The sequence below is a fragment of the Antechinus flavipes genome, chromosome 2, assembly GCF_016432865.1.
Source record: "Antechinus flavipes isolate AdamAnt ecotype Samford, QLD, Australia chromosome 2, AdamAnt_v2, whole genome shotgun sequence".
In the NCBI taxonomy this organism is placed as follows: domain Eukaryota; kingdom Metazoa; phylum Chordata; class Mammalia; order Dasyuromorphia; family Dasyuridae; genus Antechinus; species Antechinus flavipes.
This window is the reverse complement of record NC_067399.1, coordinates 502,519,559-502,536,223: the sequence shown is the minus strand read 5'-3', so window position 1 is coordinate 502,536,223 and position 16,665 is coordinate 502,519,559. Positions and strand designations below refer to the sequence as shown.

The window sequence follows — 16,665 nt, the reverse complement described above, 5'->3', positions numbered from 1 at the left end:
TGGAAATTACATGTTCCTCTTTGTAATTCTGGACCATTGCTCTTTGTTCTGTCCACTGGAGCCGACCCTCCCAGACCAGGTGTTTGGCATGCCATTCATCATCCTCACTTACCTGAACACTAGCAGGTATTCCTCAGGCCGGCCAGGTTGTTGGGAGCTTGTTGGGCTGGAGGGTTTCAGAAACAGGGTTAGTCCTGCCCCTTCCAACTTCAGCCGGACAGGGAGGAGAGAGCCCCCAGGTGGGACCCGGAAGGTCAGAGAAAGGGGCTGCCCATAGCTGAAGCGCTGGTCTCCCAGGAATTTCTCTGAGGAAGAGGAGGAAGAAAGAAAAGGCTAGCAGGAATGAATGGGTAAATGACCCCCAAATCTGTTGTTCCTGCTCTGGGCTATTTGGGAAGTTGGAGGGATGATAAAAAGATACTTTGAGATTCCTAGCTTGGTGGGAATTCTTGGAAAGGGAATATCAAAAGAAAGTCTTGGCAGCAAACCATGGGGCTATCTCTATTGGTAGTCTATGGAATACCTGGTGCAACAAAGTCCCATAGCTCCTCTCCCTGTGGTTCCAGGAAAATTCCACGCTGGCTCCACTGTGCAGGCTTCTCTCTGCCCCCTGGACCTCTGATTTGCCAGCCTTCAGCTCCTTTACAGAAAGCACACAAATAAACTCAAGGAAAGAAGAATGCCGTGGGAGACTGTCAGGGAAGCATGGATGATGGTAGAGGCCACTAGAGAACACAAGGGTGGGTTGGGAAAACAAGCTCAAATATTACTTAAACACTAGCTGAATGACTTGGGCAAGTCACTTGTTCACTCTGTGCCTCAGTTTTCCTTTCTGTAAAATGAGAGGATTGGGCTTGATGGCCTTGAAGGTACCTTTCAGTTAAATGTAATAGATCCAGCCAGGTGTAAATAAATCACAAGATTTAGTATCTTTCTATCTGTATGACATTGGACAAATCACTTATCCTCTCCAGATTTCAGTTTCCTTATCAGTAAAATGATGAAATTGTACTAGATGAACTTCCTTTCCAGCTCTAAATAGTATGGTAAATTAAATACATATTAAATTCCTGCTATATGTAGAGCCCTCATCCTACAACCCATCAAAGGGCATGGAGTCTGGCTTGTCTCCAGGAGCCCACACCCTCCCTTTAGTTCCAGGAATAGCGCAGACATAGTCTCTGTGTGGGGAGATGGCACTGGCTTCCCAAGCCTAAATGAGTATCACCCCAAGGCAGACCTACAGCAGTTAATTGGAACATACTGAATCAATAGAAGACAATGGTTTTATTTCTAACAATGGAGACAACTCCCTAGAATACTGGCAGAGAGAGAAGAATGAGCATGAATGTTCCACGAATCTCTTTGGACTTGTACATATCCTATATCTGTTTTCTTCCGTGCTCAAATCATAATTATTATCTGTTCATTCATTCACTCATTTTCAATAAACACCTACCATGTGCGGAGCTGAATGGACAGGTACTGGAACCACTGTAATAATCTTTCATACATGCAGCTTTTTTGGGGGGAGGGGCCCAAGGCAATCAGGGTTACTTGCTCAGGATCCCATAGCTAGTTAAGTGTCAAGTGTCTGAGGCTGGATTTGAATTTGGATGCTCCTAACTCTGGACCCAGTGCTCTATTATGTGCCACCTAACTGCCCCCCCCAACATATATAGCTTTTGACAATTTAATAATAACAATAGTATTTATATTAGTGTTTTAAGGTTTATAAAGTGGTTTACTAATATTATCTCATTTTATCTCCACAACCACATTTGGGATTATGATCTCCATTTTAAAGAAAACTGAGGCAGGAAGAAATTAAATAATTTGCTTAGGGTCACATAGCTGGTAAATGGAGCATTTGAACTCAGATCTTCCCGACTCATATCTAGCATCATACCATCTAGCTGCCCACAGCAGTTTACAGAGATTTCATTACAAAAACCATATGAAGTCGGCAGTACAAATGGGTCTCAGAGCAATAAAGGACCATGCCCATGGTTCTCCACCAATGCAGATCACCATCTGCTCCTGCAATTTCTAGTTCCCTGACTCAGGACAGAGTAAATGGGAGGCAGGGCAGTCATGGCCACTAAGGCATCAGGAAAGGCTGCCTACATTACAAGGCTTGCTCATCAGAGCTGAACTTTGAAGGGAGCTAAGATACCAGACACTGAACTGCTGCTCAAAATGTCCAGCAGAGAGCAGCATTTTCCCACATTTGGAAGCTCTCAGCTCCAACTTCCGAGTGCTTCATTCTCAAGGGAAATCTCAAAAGAATAGAAAGGTCAAGGGGGAGGGAGCATCATTCAGATGAGTGTCCCAGTTGAGAGCTGAATCTTGTCTTGAGGGAAACAGTTCTTGGTTGGTTGAGGCTAGACCAAGGGTCATGAAGATATAGACTTGGGTGAGAGTGAGGTAGTAAGAGAGAGGATGGCAGGCAAATATTGAAAATAAGGGATAGCTCACAGCTATGCAGAGAGAGGGACAGCTTCAAAGTATGACTCAGAACATTGAGTAACTCATGGAGCTGAACCTCACATCTCTCCCCACCTGATTAACTTGAGGAAGCTCAGTAACCCATAGGGAATCTCACAGCTGCAGCTTAAAATCTACGACAATCTTTTATTATTATTATTATTAAATATATTTATTAGTTTTCAACATTTACTTTTATATTTTAATTTCTATTTTTTCTCCTTCCTCTTTCTCCTCCCCCAAGATGGCAATTAATCTGATATAGGTTATACATGTACAATTATACTAGACATATTTCCACATTAGTATGACAATTCTAATTGTCATTAATAATTCTCTGTCAGATATCTACCCCCCCCCCTTCAACCTCAGAAGGCAGATTATTCAATTCTATCATTTTACAAATGAAAAAACTGGGATAGTGGGTAATGTGACTCACACATTAACTCATATAGGCAGTGAGTATCAGAGACAGGATTTGAACCCACATCCCTTTACACTAAATACAGCACCCTTTCCACTATAACAGCCAAATTATTTCTCATTTTCCTAAGTTAGAGGACCTGGTTTCAAATCCTGTCTCTGATGTTTATTGCCTATGGAACTTGGGCTAGTCAATTAACCTCACTTCACCCACATTTTCTCATTTGAAAATTAAGAGAGTTGAACAAGATGGCCTCTTACACCCTTTCTATCTACAGTTTTGTGATCCAACAATCTTTTGCCTTAGCAATTTTAAAAATTAAGAACAGTATGCCTATACTCAGCATTCAGAGGCAGGGAAATGTGTGAGTTAAACATCTAGGGAATAGATTGGGAGTTTCTGCACCCAGCCAGCTAGGGAAAGCACCCTAAACTTAGAGTCAGGTTTGAGTACAAGTTACTTAGACTCAGTTTTCTCATTTGTAAACTGGGAATGATCATGCTGATACAATATAGTTTGCCCAACAGAGGAGTTTGCAATACAGTTTGTTTAAGTAAGGAAAGGAAAGTACTTTGTAAACTTTAATGATTTTTTCTACACAGGAATTATCATTACTAGATAATTACCATTATTTAGTAGACATGAGCACATAAATCTGAATATGGGCATAAAACTATATTTACCCAATCGATTTCCCCAATTTAGGATTAGCAGAGCCTAGAAAGACGTGGAAAACTGGGGGAAATCTGTCACAAATGGAAGGGAACCTCTTACCCTGGTAGAAGTCAGAGATGATATAGCGTATACCATAATGGGTGGAAGCTGCACACACCATGGAGTGGCCATAACAGAAGCAGCTGGTGCAACCGGAAGGATTATGGGGCTGCAGGTTAAATGTCCCAGGTTGGCATCTAAAACACAGGCAGGATACAACAAGCAGTTAATGATTAACCAAGCAGATATGGGAGGGAAGGGAAGACCTGTCCAGCCGCTGCTAGTTTCATCCCTCTTCATTTCATCTCTTTTATTTTCCTAGAACCATTGACCAATCAATAAGCATTAACAAAACACTTACTATGTGCCAGATACATATCCCCAACCTAACAGTTGGGTATATAAACATAAAAATGAAACAATTCTTGCCTTCAAGAATCTTACATTCTAATGGAAGAACCAACATATATTCATGTAGTACATACATGGTGTGTGCCCATGTATGCTTGAGTGTGTGTGTGTATAATCTACAAGTAGGTGGATTTAAAAAAATAATTTATTGTATGAATATATGGATATTCCGTTTTTATCCACAATTCTCCTTCTCTAATTGTATGGATTTTTCCCCTCCTAAGATGTCCAGTCTGGTCTCAGGTTGGGTTCTTTGGTACACTTTTGCCAGCTGGCCATGCAAGTATTTAATTAAATCTCATTTTGAAAACCAATAAAAAAGTATATCCATGAAATATACAAAATATTTATGGGACAAAGGGTCCTAGGAATAGATTACAAGATGGGAATCAGGGAAGACTTCATGTAGAAGATGGTATTTCAGCTTAGACGTGAAGGAAACTCTGAGAGATTCTGAGAGATCCAGGTGAAAAGAAGTATATTCCAGGCATGGAGAAGAGCCAGGGCAAAAGTATGGAGGCTGGAAATTAAGGGTCATGGTTACAGTGCAACTTGTAGGTTAGCATGACTAAATTGAAAAAGAGGAAGAAAGTTAAGTCCAGAAAGGTAGGAAAAGAATGGGGACAGCATGTGAAGAGCTCTAAATGCCCAACAGAGGAGTTTCTATTTGAATCTAGAAGTGAGAGGATCTTGGGCCAGAAGTACATCGGTATTACTGATGGGCTTATATTGGTTGCAGCTCTCTCACCTATCACATAAGTAGCCTTCCACCTTGTCCTTGCAGGGGCATCTCCCGTTTCTGGAATCACAAGGTCCTAAGCTGCCGGCAGCATTGCAGGCACAGGCTCTGCCAAGAAAGTGGAAAGAACAAAGCTTCTGTGAGCACCTGTATAGCCAGATTTAAACAAATCTTTCCCTCTTGTCTCTGTGAGCATCAGGAGGCAGACTGTTTCAGGATCGAAATCTTAGATCATAAATGTTCCTTCCCTTGTACTTCCCATTCCCATCTCTTCTATAGAGAAGCATTCCTGGCCACTTGGCCACTCAGTTACAGGTAGAAGCATACAAGGTCAGATACAACAGGGTAGCAGGAGCAGAGATGAACTAGCTCGGGCTAGTTAGGGACTGGCTTTTTTTGTTATTCACAAATGAGCATTTTTGAAGATTTAAATATACTGAAGAACGGCATGAGCAGAATCAGGAAAACAATTTACATGATAACAGCAACACTAGAAAGAAACAACTAGAAAAGTATTAAGAATTGTGATGAATAAAAATAAAAATAAAAAAGAATTCTTATGACTGCAATGACCATCTGTGTTTCCAGAGGATAGATGAAACATATTATCCATGACAGAGTGGTGATGGATATAATCTGTAGAATGAGACTTTTTTTTGGACATGGTCAATGAAGGAATTTGTTTTGTTTTTTTCGACTATCCATATTTATTATAAGGATTTTGTTTTTCCTTCTTTTTTTTGTTTAATGGAATGGGAAAGAAAATAGATTTCTGTTTTTTAAAAAATCATTAAAACAACAATCTTGGAGTGAGAGGATGTGGGTTCAAGCATAACATCTAATGTTTACTATCTCTATGATTTTGGATTAGTAATTTACCCTCTCTGAGACTCAATTTCCTTGTCTGTAAATAGAGGGGATTAGATTAGATGGATTCTGAGGTCCCTTTTATCTCTAAATTTGAGGGAGTTTTTTGATTGGAGAGCATGTTACAATGTAAACACAGACCCACATACATCAACAAACACATTTTTGTCTGCTCTATTCACTTTTCCTACAGTGTCCTCCCCTTCTTCATCCTAGTCTGTTGAATCCCAATGTTTCCTCTAAAGCTCAATTCATATGTTACCTCTTGCATGAAACATTTCCTCAACTGCTACAATAACTTATCTATTGTCCATCCTCCCTTAACTTCGTAGTGTTTTCAACTCTCTAGTGCATGCATCATATAATATCGAATATTAGAGCTAATTGTATTTGTCAATTAAGCAATCAACAAGGACTTATCTTGCCTGAAACATTCCCTCAATTGCTATAATAACTCTTATCTATTCTCCATTTTCCCTTAACTTTAGCGTATTGGATTCAACTCTCCAGCGCATGTATCATATAATATCATATATTAGAGCTACTTGTGTTTGTCAATTAAGCAATCAACAAGTATTTATTAAGTACCTACTGTATACCAGGCACTTTTTGAGGTCTTGGGGATAAAAGGACAAAGAAGGAAACAATTCTTAATCTCAAGGAATTTATGCTGCTAGATTGTAAAATCAAGAAGTGCAAGGGCTCTTGTTTTATCAATGTATCCCTTTGCATCTCTCTGGCAACTCTAATTTTTTTTTTAATAAAATGGCATTGTGGCAGCTAGTTGGTATGGTGGATAGAGCACCAGCCCTGAAGTCAGGAGAATCTGAGTTTAAATTTGGCCTCAGACACTTAACACTTCCCAGCTATGTGACCCTGGGCAAGTCCCTTAACCCCAATGGCCTCAGCCAAACAAATAAATAAAATGGCATTTGCTGAATTTAAATCAAAACTAAAAATACAGGCTTTAACAAACCATCAAATAGCCAATTCCTCACAATTCCTATTATTTGTGGCAACTTTCTACTATGCCAAATTGCAAATGAGGTGTGGACTGCATCAAAGGGGGAAGTATAATTCTATGCTCTATATACTAATATTATCTCAAGTCTGAACACCCCCACCTCCCATCCAAATCAACATTATGATGCTCACAGAAAAATACATAAAAGATCATAAAATATGCACATTTATTCACACCTATGTGCTTCTCATAGACACCTCTCCCCATTAATGTTTATTTACATATATGTATACAAATTCATTCATATCATTTGAACCCATTTACAAACATGCACACACACATACAGATGATATAAAAAGATGAAGGCATATGCACATATGTGTATACTTATGTCTACCCATTAGGTGGTGCATTGGATAGAGTTTTGAGCCTGGAGTCAGGAAAACCCAATTCAAATCTGACCTCAGATATTACTAGATGTGTAACCCTGGTTAAGCTACTTGTTCATCCTATCTGCCTCAGTTTCCTCATATGTAAAATGAACTGGAGAAGAAAATGGCAAACCATTTCAGCATCTTTGCTAAAAACCTCCACCAAAACCCAAACGGTATCTTGAAGGATAGGACCCAGCTGAAAAATGATTGAGCAACACAAATTCCCAAGCCCTTGTCCCTACTTACCTGCATCCACCTTCACTAAGAGAATGGAATCCTGTCAGGCAGCGATCACACTTCCAACCAGTTACACTGGGTTTACACTCACAGGTGCCCGAGTTGTCACACTGTAAGCTAAGAGATCCTGGGACAGAATGAGGAGAGAGCAACATGAAGTCGGGATTGGGGGTGGGGGACAGGACGAGTAGGAGGGGATGGGAATATTGGAATATTGGAAACATGTGGAATTTGGAGTTAGGAAATCTGGGTCCAAATCCTGATTCTGCTACTTAGTGCCTACATGGCTTCAGGCAAGTCTCTTTATTTTTTGAGTCTCAATTTCCTTACTTGGGAAAATCCTACAGTTTGACTTGATGCTCTAAAACACTCTTTCTGGCTCTAACTAAGCATCCAACTAGGACACTACAAACTACAAACATGGCCTGAGCTGAGCTGGAGGAACCTCACACCCATTAAGACTCAATATATTCTAGACTAATTGAAGCTTTTCAAGCCCTCTTCTGGGGAGGAGATAGTACAAGTTGTATTATTGCCAGCTTGTCCTCTTACCACCTCACTTCAACTGTTTCTACATACCAGCTGGATGGCAATCACAGGGCTGACATGGTTGCTGCTGATCCCAGCGATAGAAGTTCTCTTGGCAATGCTCACAGTGGGGTCCAGCAGTGTGGTCCCGACAGTTCTGGCAGTGACCCCCATGACCAGTGCTCCGATACAGCTCCCAATCATAAAAACATTCTTCAGAGAGGCCACTGCAATTGCAGGCTGTGGACAAACAACAATATTATTCATCTCTCTCTATCTCTCTGTTCCTCTGTCTCTATGTTTCTGTCTCTCTCTGTAACATGCTATATAATAGGGATATTATATAAAATATATTCAATAGTATAATATAATCAAATGTAATATATTCAATCTGTTAATATATAATATGATTACAAGCTATATAACAATACTGTTATATTATTGCTATCTAAATACAATAATATTATATTTTGTTGTTGTTCATTCACTCATGCCTGACTCTCCATGACCAGGCCTATCAACAACCTCATCAGGCAAGTATTATTAATATTATCATTTCGTTTTGCAGATGAGGAAACTGAGGCTTGGAGTTTATTTTAAAAAATCTCTTCCTAAAACTTTTCATTGATATATTTTTATTGATATATTGATACATTTTTGTTTTTACATTGATATATATTGATATATTGGTATATTTTTGTTTTTACATAACATTCATTCCTAAATATTACCAAATAGTTTAAATGACTTTACCAACCTCATCCCAAAACTTTTCATTGATTTATTTTGGGTTTGCATCACCTTTATTCTCATTGTTTATTGACCATTGTCTATATTGGCCATAATAATGTTGAAGGCAAGACTTCCTCTCAATAAGGGAACACTCTTTCCTATAGGGTATACAGTTTTAAGCAAGTCACATAACCTCTTTAAATCTTAGTTTTCTCATATGTAAAATGGTAAGAGGATATTAGACTGATCTCTGCACAAGTCTATTCTAATTCTAACATTCTATGGTCCTAGTAGTAAAATCCTTTGCAGAGATGCCATAAAACACACCAAGACATTTCTGTATGATTCTTCCCTATTTTCTTTACCTACAAAATTTCTTTACTTTGCAGTAAACAATTCTTGAACTAGGTAACCAATTGATTGACTGTGTTTTTGCTCACAAGGTATTTTACATTTTTGACTTCTAGAAAGTGGCCAGAGAACAGAGGATCTCCTGCACATTACGGGGATATTTGGGGGAGTTATTTATTATATCTACATCCAACTAGGTAGAGTGGAACAGACAAAGAAGGGATTCGGTCAAAATACTCTAGAAAAATCTGAGGAGAGAATTCTGCTACCTGGAGAATGGGGAAAGGAGGCAGAATTCATGAGTGGGAGAGGGTGGGGTGGGGAGGAGTGGGGAGAAGGGGCAGCATTTGAGTGACTGAAAAGGAAAGAAGGATTTTTCAGTCAAGACAAGGAGCACATTCCAGGCATGTCAGGCAGCCTAAACAAATGTACAGGGCCGGGAGACGGTGTGCAGAGCTTTGGAGCAGATTAGTTAGTAGGCCAGTTTGGCTGGATATTAAAATGTATGAAAAAGCGTATGATTTCATATATTTAAAACAGATAAAATAACTTTAGAAAGGCAGGTTGACGCCATTGTGGCTTACTCTGGAGATTTTATGTCATTTTATCTTTCTAGTAGGGAACCCAAGGACCAGGAGGAGGATGGTTGGGCTTCAAAATTCTGATCATGTTTCAGGTTTGCCTCCTCCTTTTCTTTCTTCTTTGATAATAATAATAATAACTCACGTTTATATGGAGGTTTAAGGTTTGCAGAACAATTTACATACATTATCCCTTTTGATCCTCCTAACAACCCTGTGAAGTAGGTGCTATTATTACGACTATTTTTACAGATCACTTAACCTAGAAGTTAAGTGGCTTGCCCCCAGTCACATAGGGAGTAAGTATCTGAGGCTAGGTTTGACCTTTGCACTAGTCAGACAACAATATTTCACTCTTTTATTCCTTTCTTGGACCTGCTCTCTAGACTCCCCTCCCCCCAATTTATTGTAGCCTTCTCATCCTGTAATATACTTTTGACATTCGGGCTCCAGGAGTCTTCTCAGACTGGAAGAACCCTCCACTCTGCAGCTCCTTTCTCTGATTGGTCAAATCTTCTCTTCCATTTAAAGGAAAGGCCCTAGCCAGTCATGTTCCCTCCTTCATTCCTCTCCAGGCTCCATTTCTGATTTTTCATATTTCTTTCTCCATCATGCCCCCTATATGGGACCTTTTTCTTCCTCCTACCTTTCAGCTTTTTATGTGTCATCTTCCTCTATTAAAATAAAAGCCCCTTAGGGGGAGGGGCTATTTTGTATATTCAGTGGAAGGTATACTGCCAGGCACAAAGTAAGTACTTAATAAATGTTCATTTGATTTCAATGACTCTATCAGTTCATTGGTAAGCTTACTGTCTGCTGTGGCATAGATCCCATCCCATCCAGCCCCCGTGCTATTTAACTTTTGTCCTTGTCTTCCCATGAATCCTTCTTAGGAGATCATTCTGTGTTCTTGCATGATCAGCCCATTTCCTTTCCCAATGAATAACTTCTGAATGTGATCTTTTATGATACTTCTTCTGATTAAGCACCGTTGGGTGACAATAGATAGCCTATTTGATGGTAATTGTCTTCTGAGTCATCTGAAATTTTGTTCCTTTAGAGATTTTAGTCCATGAAGGATTCCATGATATCTTGTCTGGAATCAGTTCAGCAAACATTCATTAAATGTCTACTATACAACAGGTATCATGCTTGACAATGGAGTTATAAACAATCGACTCTGACACTGCTATTATTTTGGACAAATCACTTTTTTTCATTTTTTTTCACCTATAAAATGAAATGATTGGATTGGGTGTATTCTGACTTCTTTCTAGGTTTAGATCTATGGTCTTTGGAGCACAGTGCCTACCTTCAGGGAGTTGACATTCTACTGGTCTGAGGAAAAATTGGGTTAAAAGCAAGACTGCGGTATTCAAGTTATCCTAAAGACATTAGGAAGCTACTATAGGGGGAAGGGCATAGTCAAGCCTTTGCATTAGGAAGATGATTTTGGCAACTGTGGGACACAAGCAAATGGAGACAAGGAAACTAGTTGGGAGGCTATTCCAGTAGTCTGAATGAGAGGTCATGAAGCCCGAGGTGAGGGCTGGAGATGAGATGTGTGGGGCACACAAAATCAACAGGACTTGCAAAGATGGTCGTGGGATGAGCGTGTCCACCTGGCAATAACCAGGTGTAGCACAAGACTCAGAGCAGAGCTATCCAGGAGAAAGGTGAGAGCACTCCCTTAAAGAGGCCCCACAACTGGGCCAGCAGGAGCACATTAGGGCAAGGCCAGGATTCTGCAGGGGTGTCTCTGTAAAGCTCTCCTGGGGAACACAGTGTTCTCCATCCTTCTCCCAGAACCAGAGTCCGCTGCGGGCCAAGTCCACAGAGACAGTCTGGCTTGGGAGTCCTAAGGAGTTTTTCAGCTCAGCATCCACAGCCCAACAACAGCTGGCAATGAGCAGGATAGACTTAAATACAAACTGATGGTTGTCTGGCTAGAGGAAAAGGGCAGAGCCCAGAGAGGGAGGTGGGAGGATGGTGGCAGCAGGGATCTCACGCTATGCTTGGGGCAGGCAGGGGATGATGTTGGTGCTGATTGGCCAGTCCTTTTCCCCGGCCAGCCCCGGCTCTCCGGGAGAGTGAGCCATCCTTGCTTCCTTTGTGTTTCTGAGGTTACACTAGGAAAACCACAGCAGGGCCCAGACTCAGAAATGAGGGGGTAAAGGGTGGACATCAAAGCCTGGCCACAGGCCTATTGGGAAAGATTGAGTGGGGAGGCTTAATCCTTTTGCCTCGCAAAGCCCGTGTTTAATTACCAGCTGGGACTTGAATGGTTAAATCCACATAAGGAACTACAAAGCCTCTCCCTAACTTCTGTCTTGCTTTTTTCCCCCCAATGAAGTCAATCACTGACACATTTCACAGACTTGGAAAAGACCTCGGAGGCCGGCTAGGACAAACTAGGACTTGGCCAAGCATTGCTTCCGGGGCATGGCAGCCTAATAAGGTCATCCAGCTTTAGATTGGAAACTTAAAATGGAAGAGGGGGTCGCCATCTCAAAAGGCAGCTTCTTTGTTGGATCAGTCCTGTTTTTTGGGACTGAATCTGTCTTCTGGCAGCTTCTTCCCTTTGCTCTAAATTTTCCCCTTTGAGGCCAAACAGAACAAGCCTGATCCTTTTTCTGCCCTTCAAATGCTTGAAAATGGAAATTGTCTCTCTCCTGAGTTTTCTCTTCAAGAGGAGAAATATTCCAAGTCCCTTCATTTGATCCTCATGGGGCATGGTCTCTAAATCTTTCAACATCGTTATAACTCCATTTTGGATGCTCTCCAGCTTATTAATGCTTTTATCTTTTTAAAAATGATTTTAGTCAATTATCATTTATTTTTACCTTGCCCCCATCCCGAAGAGAACTATCTCTTATAACAATGAATAAAAAAGGGAATAAAATATTATTCGGCAAAACTAACAATAGATTTTTAAAAATTTAACATTACATGCAGAGTTCCACACTCATAGTTCAGCAAAACTAACCAATTTATATTAAAAAAAAAAAACCCTCCAACATTATAAGTAGAGTTCCACACCCAAAGGCTGCAGAGAAGAGTGAAAGGACTCTGCTGTGATACATCTTCTTTGGAAGCAAGATTATCATTATAGTTTTTCTGCATTCATTTTTGATTTTTTTTGTTGTTCTTTTCATTTAAATTGTTGTAATCATTGTACATATTGGTTTTTGTTTGTTTTAGTTTTTGCTGAGGCAATCGGGGTTCAGTGACTTGCCCAGGGTTACACAGCTAGGAAGTATTATGTGTCTGAGGCCAGATTTGAAGTCAGGTCCTCTTGACTTCAGGACCAGTACTCTATCCGCTGAGCCATCTAGCTGCCCCACATAGTCCTGGCTCTCTTCATTGTGCTGTTGTTCAGTCATATTTTACTCTTTGTGATCCCCATTTGGGTTTTCTTGGCAAAGATACTGCCAGTTCTTTCTTCAGCTCATTTTACAGATGAGGAAACTGAAGCAAACAGACTTGCTCAGGATCACCCAGCTAGCAAAGGTCTAAGGCCAGATTTGAAATTGGGAAGATGGGTCTTCCTGACTCCAGGGCCAGCATGATATCTCCAGTCATTTTTTTGGTGTTCTTTGTATCTATTTGTGTGTGTGTATGTGTGTGTGTGTGTATGTGTATAATATGTGTGTATATAACATACGTATATACACACAAATATCTGTGTATATATGTCTCTCTCTATATATATATGTTATCTATATATCTATATTGTCATAGAAGGAAGACAACAAGCCAACAAATATATACAGGATAAATAGGAAATAAGAGAGAGAAAGCCCTGGAATCAAGAATGGTTGTGAAAGACTTCCTATAGAAGATGGGATTTAGGTGGGACTTGAAGGAAGCTAAGAAGCCAGGATACATAGATGAGAGAGAGCGTTCCAGGCATGGGGGATAACCAAAGAAAATGCCAGGAGCCAAGAGATAGTCTTGTTTGTGGAACAGCAAGAGAGTCAATGTGACTGGAGTGTAGAGTCTATGTGGGGAAAAGAGAAAGTACCATGTATGAAGACTGGAAAGGGGCAGGACCTAGAGTATGAAGGACTTTGAAGGCCAAACAGGAATTTTATTTGATCTTGGAAACAATAAGAAGCCACTGGATTTTGTTGAGTAGGAGAAGAGATGGCTTGGTTGGACCTGTGCTTTAGGAACATCATCTGGATGCCTGAATAGGGGGTGGCCTGGAGTAGGAGAGAGACTTGAGGCAGGTAGACCCATCATCAGGCTACTTCAAGTGTGAGGTGAGGAGGGACTGCACCAATAGCAGTTCAGAGCAATATCAGAGGAGAGAAGAGGCAATATTCTAGAGATGTTCAAAGTGAAATCAATGGGTTTTGGTGACAGATTGCCTTTGGGAGTAGGTGAGAAATAGTGAGGAATCAATTAGCATGGTACAATAGAAAGAAACAGATTTTGAGTTAGAGGAATCAAGTTTGAACTCTGTTTCTACTATTTCTTCACTTTCTTTTTTTGATAAGGCAATTGAGGTAAAGTGATTTGCCTTGGGTCACACAGCTAAGTAATTGTTGGAGGTCAGATTTGAATTCAGGTCCTCCTGAACCTCAGTGCCAGTGCTCTATCTACTGCAATATCTAGTTGTTCCTCTGCCTCTACTATTAACTACCTTTGTGATTTCAGGCAACTTGTTTGACTTCTCTGGACCTCAGTATCCTTATAAATAAAATAAATGAGTTGAACTCAATGACTTTTGAGGTTCTTTCCAAGTCTAAAATAACTATCCTCTGATTTCTAAATTTTTTTTATGAAATATCTATGATATTAAGGCCTTCCTAAGAGCCAGCTGTCAGAGAAGATATTGGCATGTTTTTTTTTTTTTTTCCCAATTGGAGCTTTGTCGAGAACTCAGGTAACATGCTAATTTTCCCAAGTCTATTTATGCCTCCATGCCATCTTCCAACATGTGTAGCAGCAGAAATAGACACTTGTCAGCTCATCATCTTCCTCCCCCTCCCACAGCTTCAAGGCTGATTCCTCCCTAAGATACCTACGCAGACACTCATTGGCAGCCTCCGCTGTGCCCCGAGCCCAGGGCCGATCTTGGTAGAAGGGGAGGCATTTCTCACAGTCCGTTCCTGTAGTGTTGTGCTGGCAACTGCAGACTAGCTGGCCTCCTTCATCAAGTACACATTCACTAGCATGCCCGTTACACTTGCACCTAGAGGGAAAAACAAGGAGGTGAGACCGGTCAGAAGCCCCCTAAACCAGTAGTAGAGGCAGCATCCTGTAATGGATATAATAGTTTGATGACCTGAGTTTGAATTCTGACTCAGTTGTGTGATTGGGCAAAACATTTATCTTTTCTGGGTCATGATTTTCATTTGTAAAATCAGAAGTATGCTCTGACTGGCTGAGATGGTTGTGGAAATAAGGAAAAGATAATGATAAATGTTGGAGGGGATACAGGAAAACTGGAACAGTAATACATTGTTGATGGAGTTGTAAAATGATCCAACTGTTTTGGAGAGCAATTTGGACCTATGCCCCCAAAGAGCTGTAAAACTCTTTAATCCAGCAGTCTCACTACTGGGTCTGTACTCCAAAAAGATCATAAAAAAGGACCCGCATGTGCAAATATGTTTGCAGCAGCTCTTTTTGTAGTGGCAAGGAACTGGAAATTGAGTGGATGCCCATCTGTTGGGGAATGACTGACTAAATTATGATATATAAATGAATGGTATATTATTGTTTTATAAGAAATGAAGAGCAGGCTGATTTCAGAAAAGCCTGGAAAAATATGCATGCATTGATGCTGAGTGAAGTGAACAGAACCAGAAAAACTTTGTACGTAGTAATAGCTAGATTGTGTGATGATCAACTGTGATGGACATGCTTCTTTCCAATAATGAGGTGATCGAAGGCAATTCCAATAGACTTGGAATAGAAAATGCCAATCACACCCAGAGAAAGGACTAAGGAGACTGAATGTGTTTTGAAGCATAGTATTTCACTTTCTGTTTGTTTGTCTGTTTGTTTTTCTTTCTCTTGATTTTTTTCTCCCTTGATCTATTTTTCTTGTACAACATGACAAATATGGAAATATGTTTAGAAGAACTGCATCTGTTTAACTTATAACATATTGCTTGCTGAATTGGGGAGGGAGGAGAGAGAGAGAGAGAAAAACTTGGAACACGGGGTTTTGCAAAGATTGATGTTGAAAAGTATCTTTACATATATTTTTATTTACATGTTTTTGGAAAAATAAAATACTATTAAAAAAAATCAGAGGTATAGCCTTAATGATCTCTATGATTCTTTCCAGCTCTAAATCTATGACCCTAGGAGTAACTGCCAACAAAAAGAACCATAGAATCATAGATTCTAGACCATCTTGGGCAATTCTTTCATTTTGCAGATAAGGAAACTGAGGTTTCTAGACATGAAGTGATTTGTCCAGAGCCTTGTGGACATAATATCAAAAATAAGATTCAAATCTAAGTCTTCTCTCTCCAAAGCTGGGTCTATGCCTATGGTTCTAAACCCTTTGTGCCAGAGACAAGAGTCTAGATTCTATTCCTATTGTTTATCTGACTGCTGAATTTCTCCCTAACTTCCAAAGTTGGCAGCTACCCTGAGTACATGGAAGTAAAAATTTAGGGGATGACTAAGCAGGGTTAAAATAGCAGCTGTAGCAGGTACTCCCTGACCCTCAATAAGAAGGCCATTGTCCTTTGACATGAGCTCCACCCACTCTTACTACCATCACACTCTCCCTGGGTACTTGGATTCTGTCTTTTCTAGTTCCCTTTAGGTCCCTCAGTACCTATCTGTCCTCTTCTTTCCTCCCATAGGATTGACTAAATTTCTTATCCTCATTTTGTGCTCAATAAATACTCAACAAATTCAAAAGAATATAAAGTCATTTTAATTTCAATGGAATTGGGAGTTAGGGAGTCATTATTCTATGGGTTAGTTCTTTAAATTTGGAGAGGGACATATTTGAAGATTGTTGTGGTTTATCCTGTGTTCAGGAAGAGAACCCCAACATCAGGGAGGTGACACCATGGTAGGTAAATGACTTGGATTAAAGTGAGGGGCGACTGTGAAGAATCACCAGCCTCACCTTCTCCTCCAGGGGCACCTAAGTCCAGCGGTCAGAGATAGATCAGGACGACTGGAGATGGTCCTGAATGAAGTGGGAGACCTTGGCTTTT

The 16,665-nt window shown here is 40.3% G+C and overlaps 1 protein-coding gene across 1 annotated transcript in view; it reads right to left on the bottom strand.

The window, feature by feature from the left end:
* Positions 1-16,665, bottom strand: part of LAMC3 (laminin subunit gamma 3) — a 78,659-nt gene that overhangs the window by 36,773 nt on the left and 25,221 nt on the right. Inside the window, exons 4-10 of the mRNA XM_051980216.1 lie at positions 14,503-14,669; positions 7,857-8,045; positions 7,287-7,404; positions 4,785-4,883; positions 3,686-3,822; positions 524-640; positions 113-305 (exon numbers count right to left, since the gene is read on the bottom strand). Of these exons, the coding sequence (XP_051836176.1) occupies positions 113-305; positions 524-640; positions 3,686-3,822; positions 4,785-4,883; positions 7,287-7,404; positions 7,857-8,045; positions 14,503-14,669 (1,020 nt within the window). The remainder of the gene's footprint in view (positions 1-112; positions 306-523; positions 641-3,685; positions 3,823-4,784; positions 4,884-7,286; positions 7,405-7,856; positions 8,046-14,502; positions 14,670-16,665) is intronic.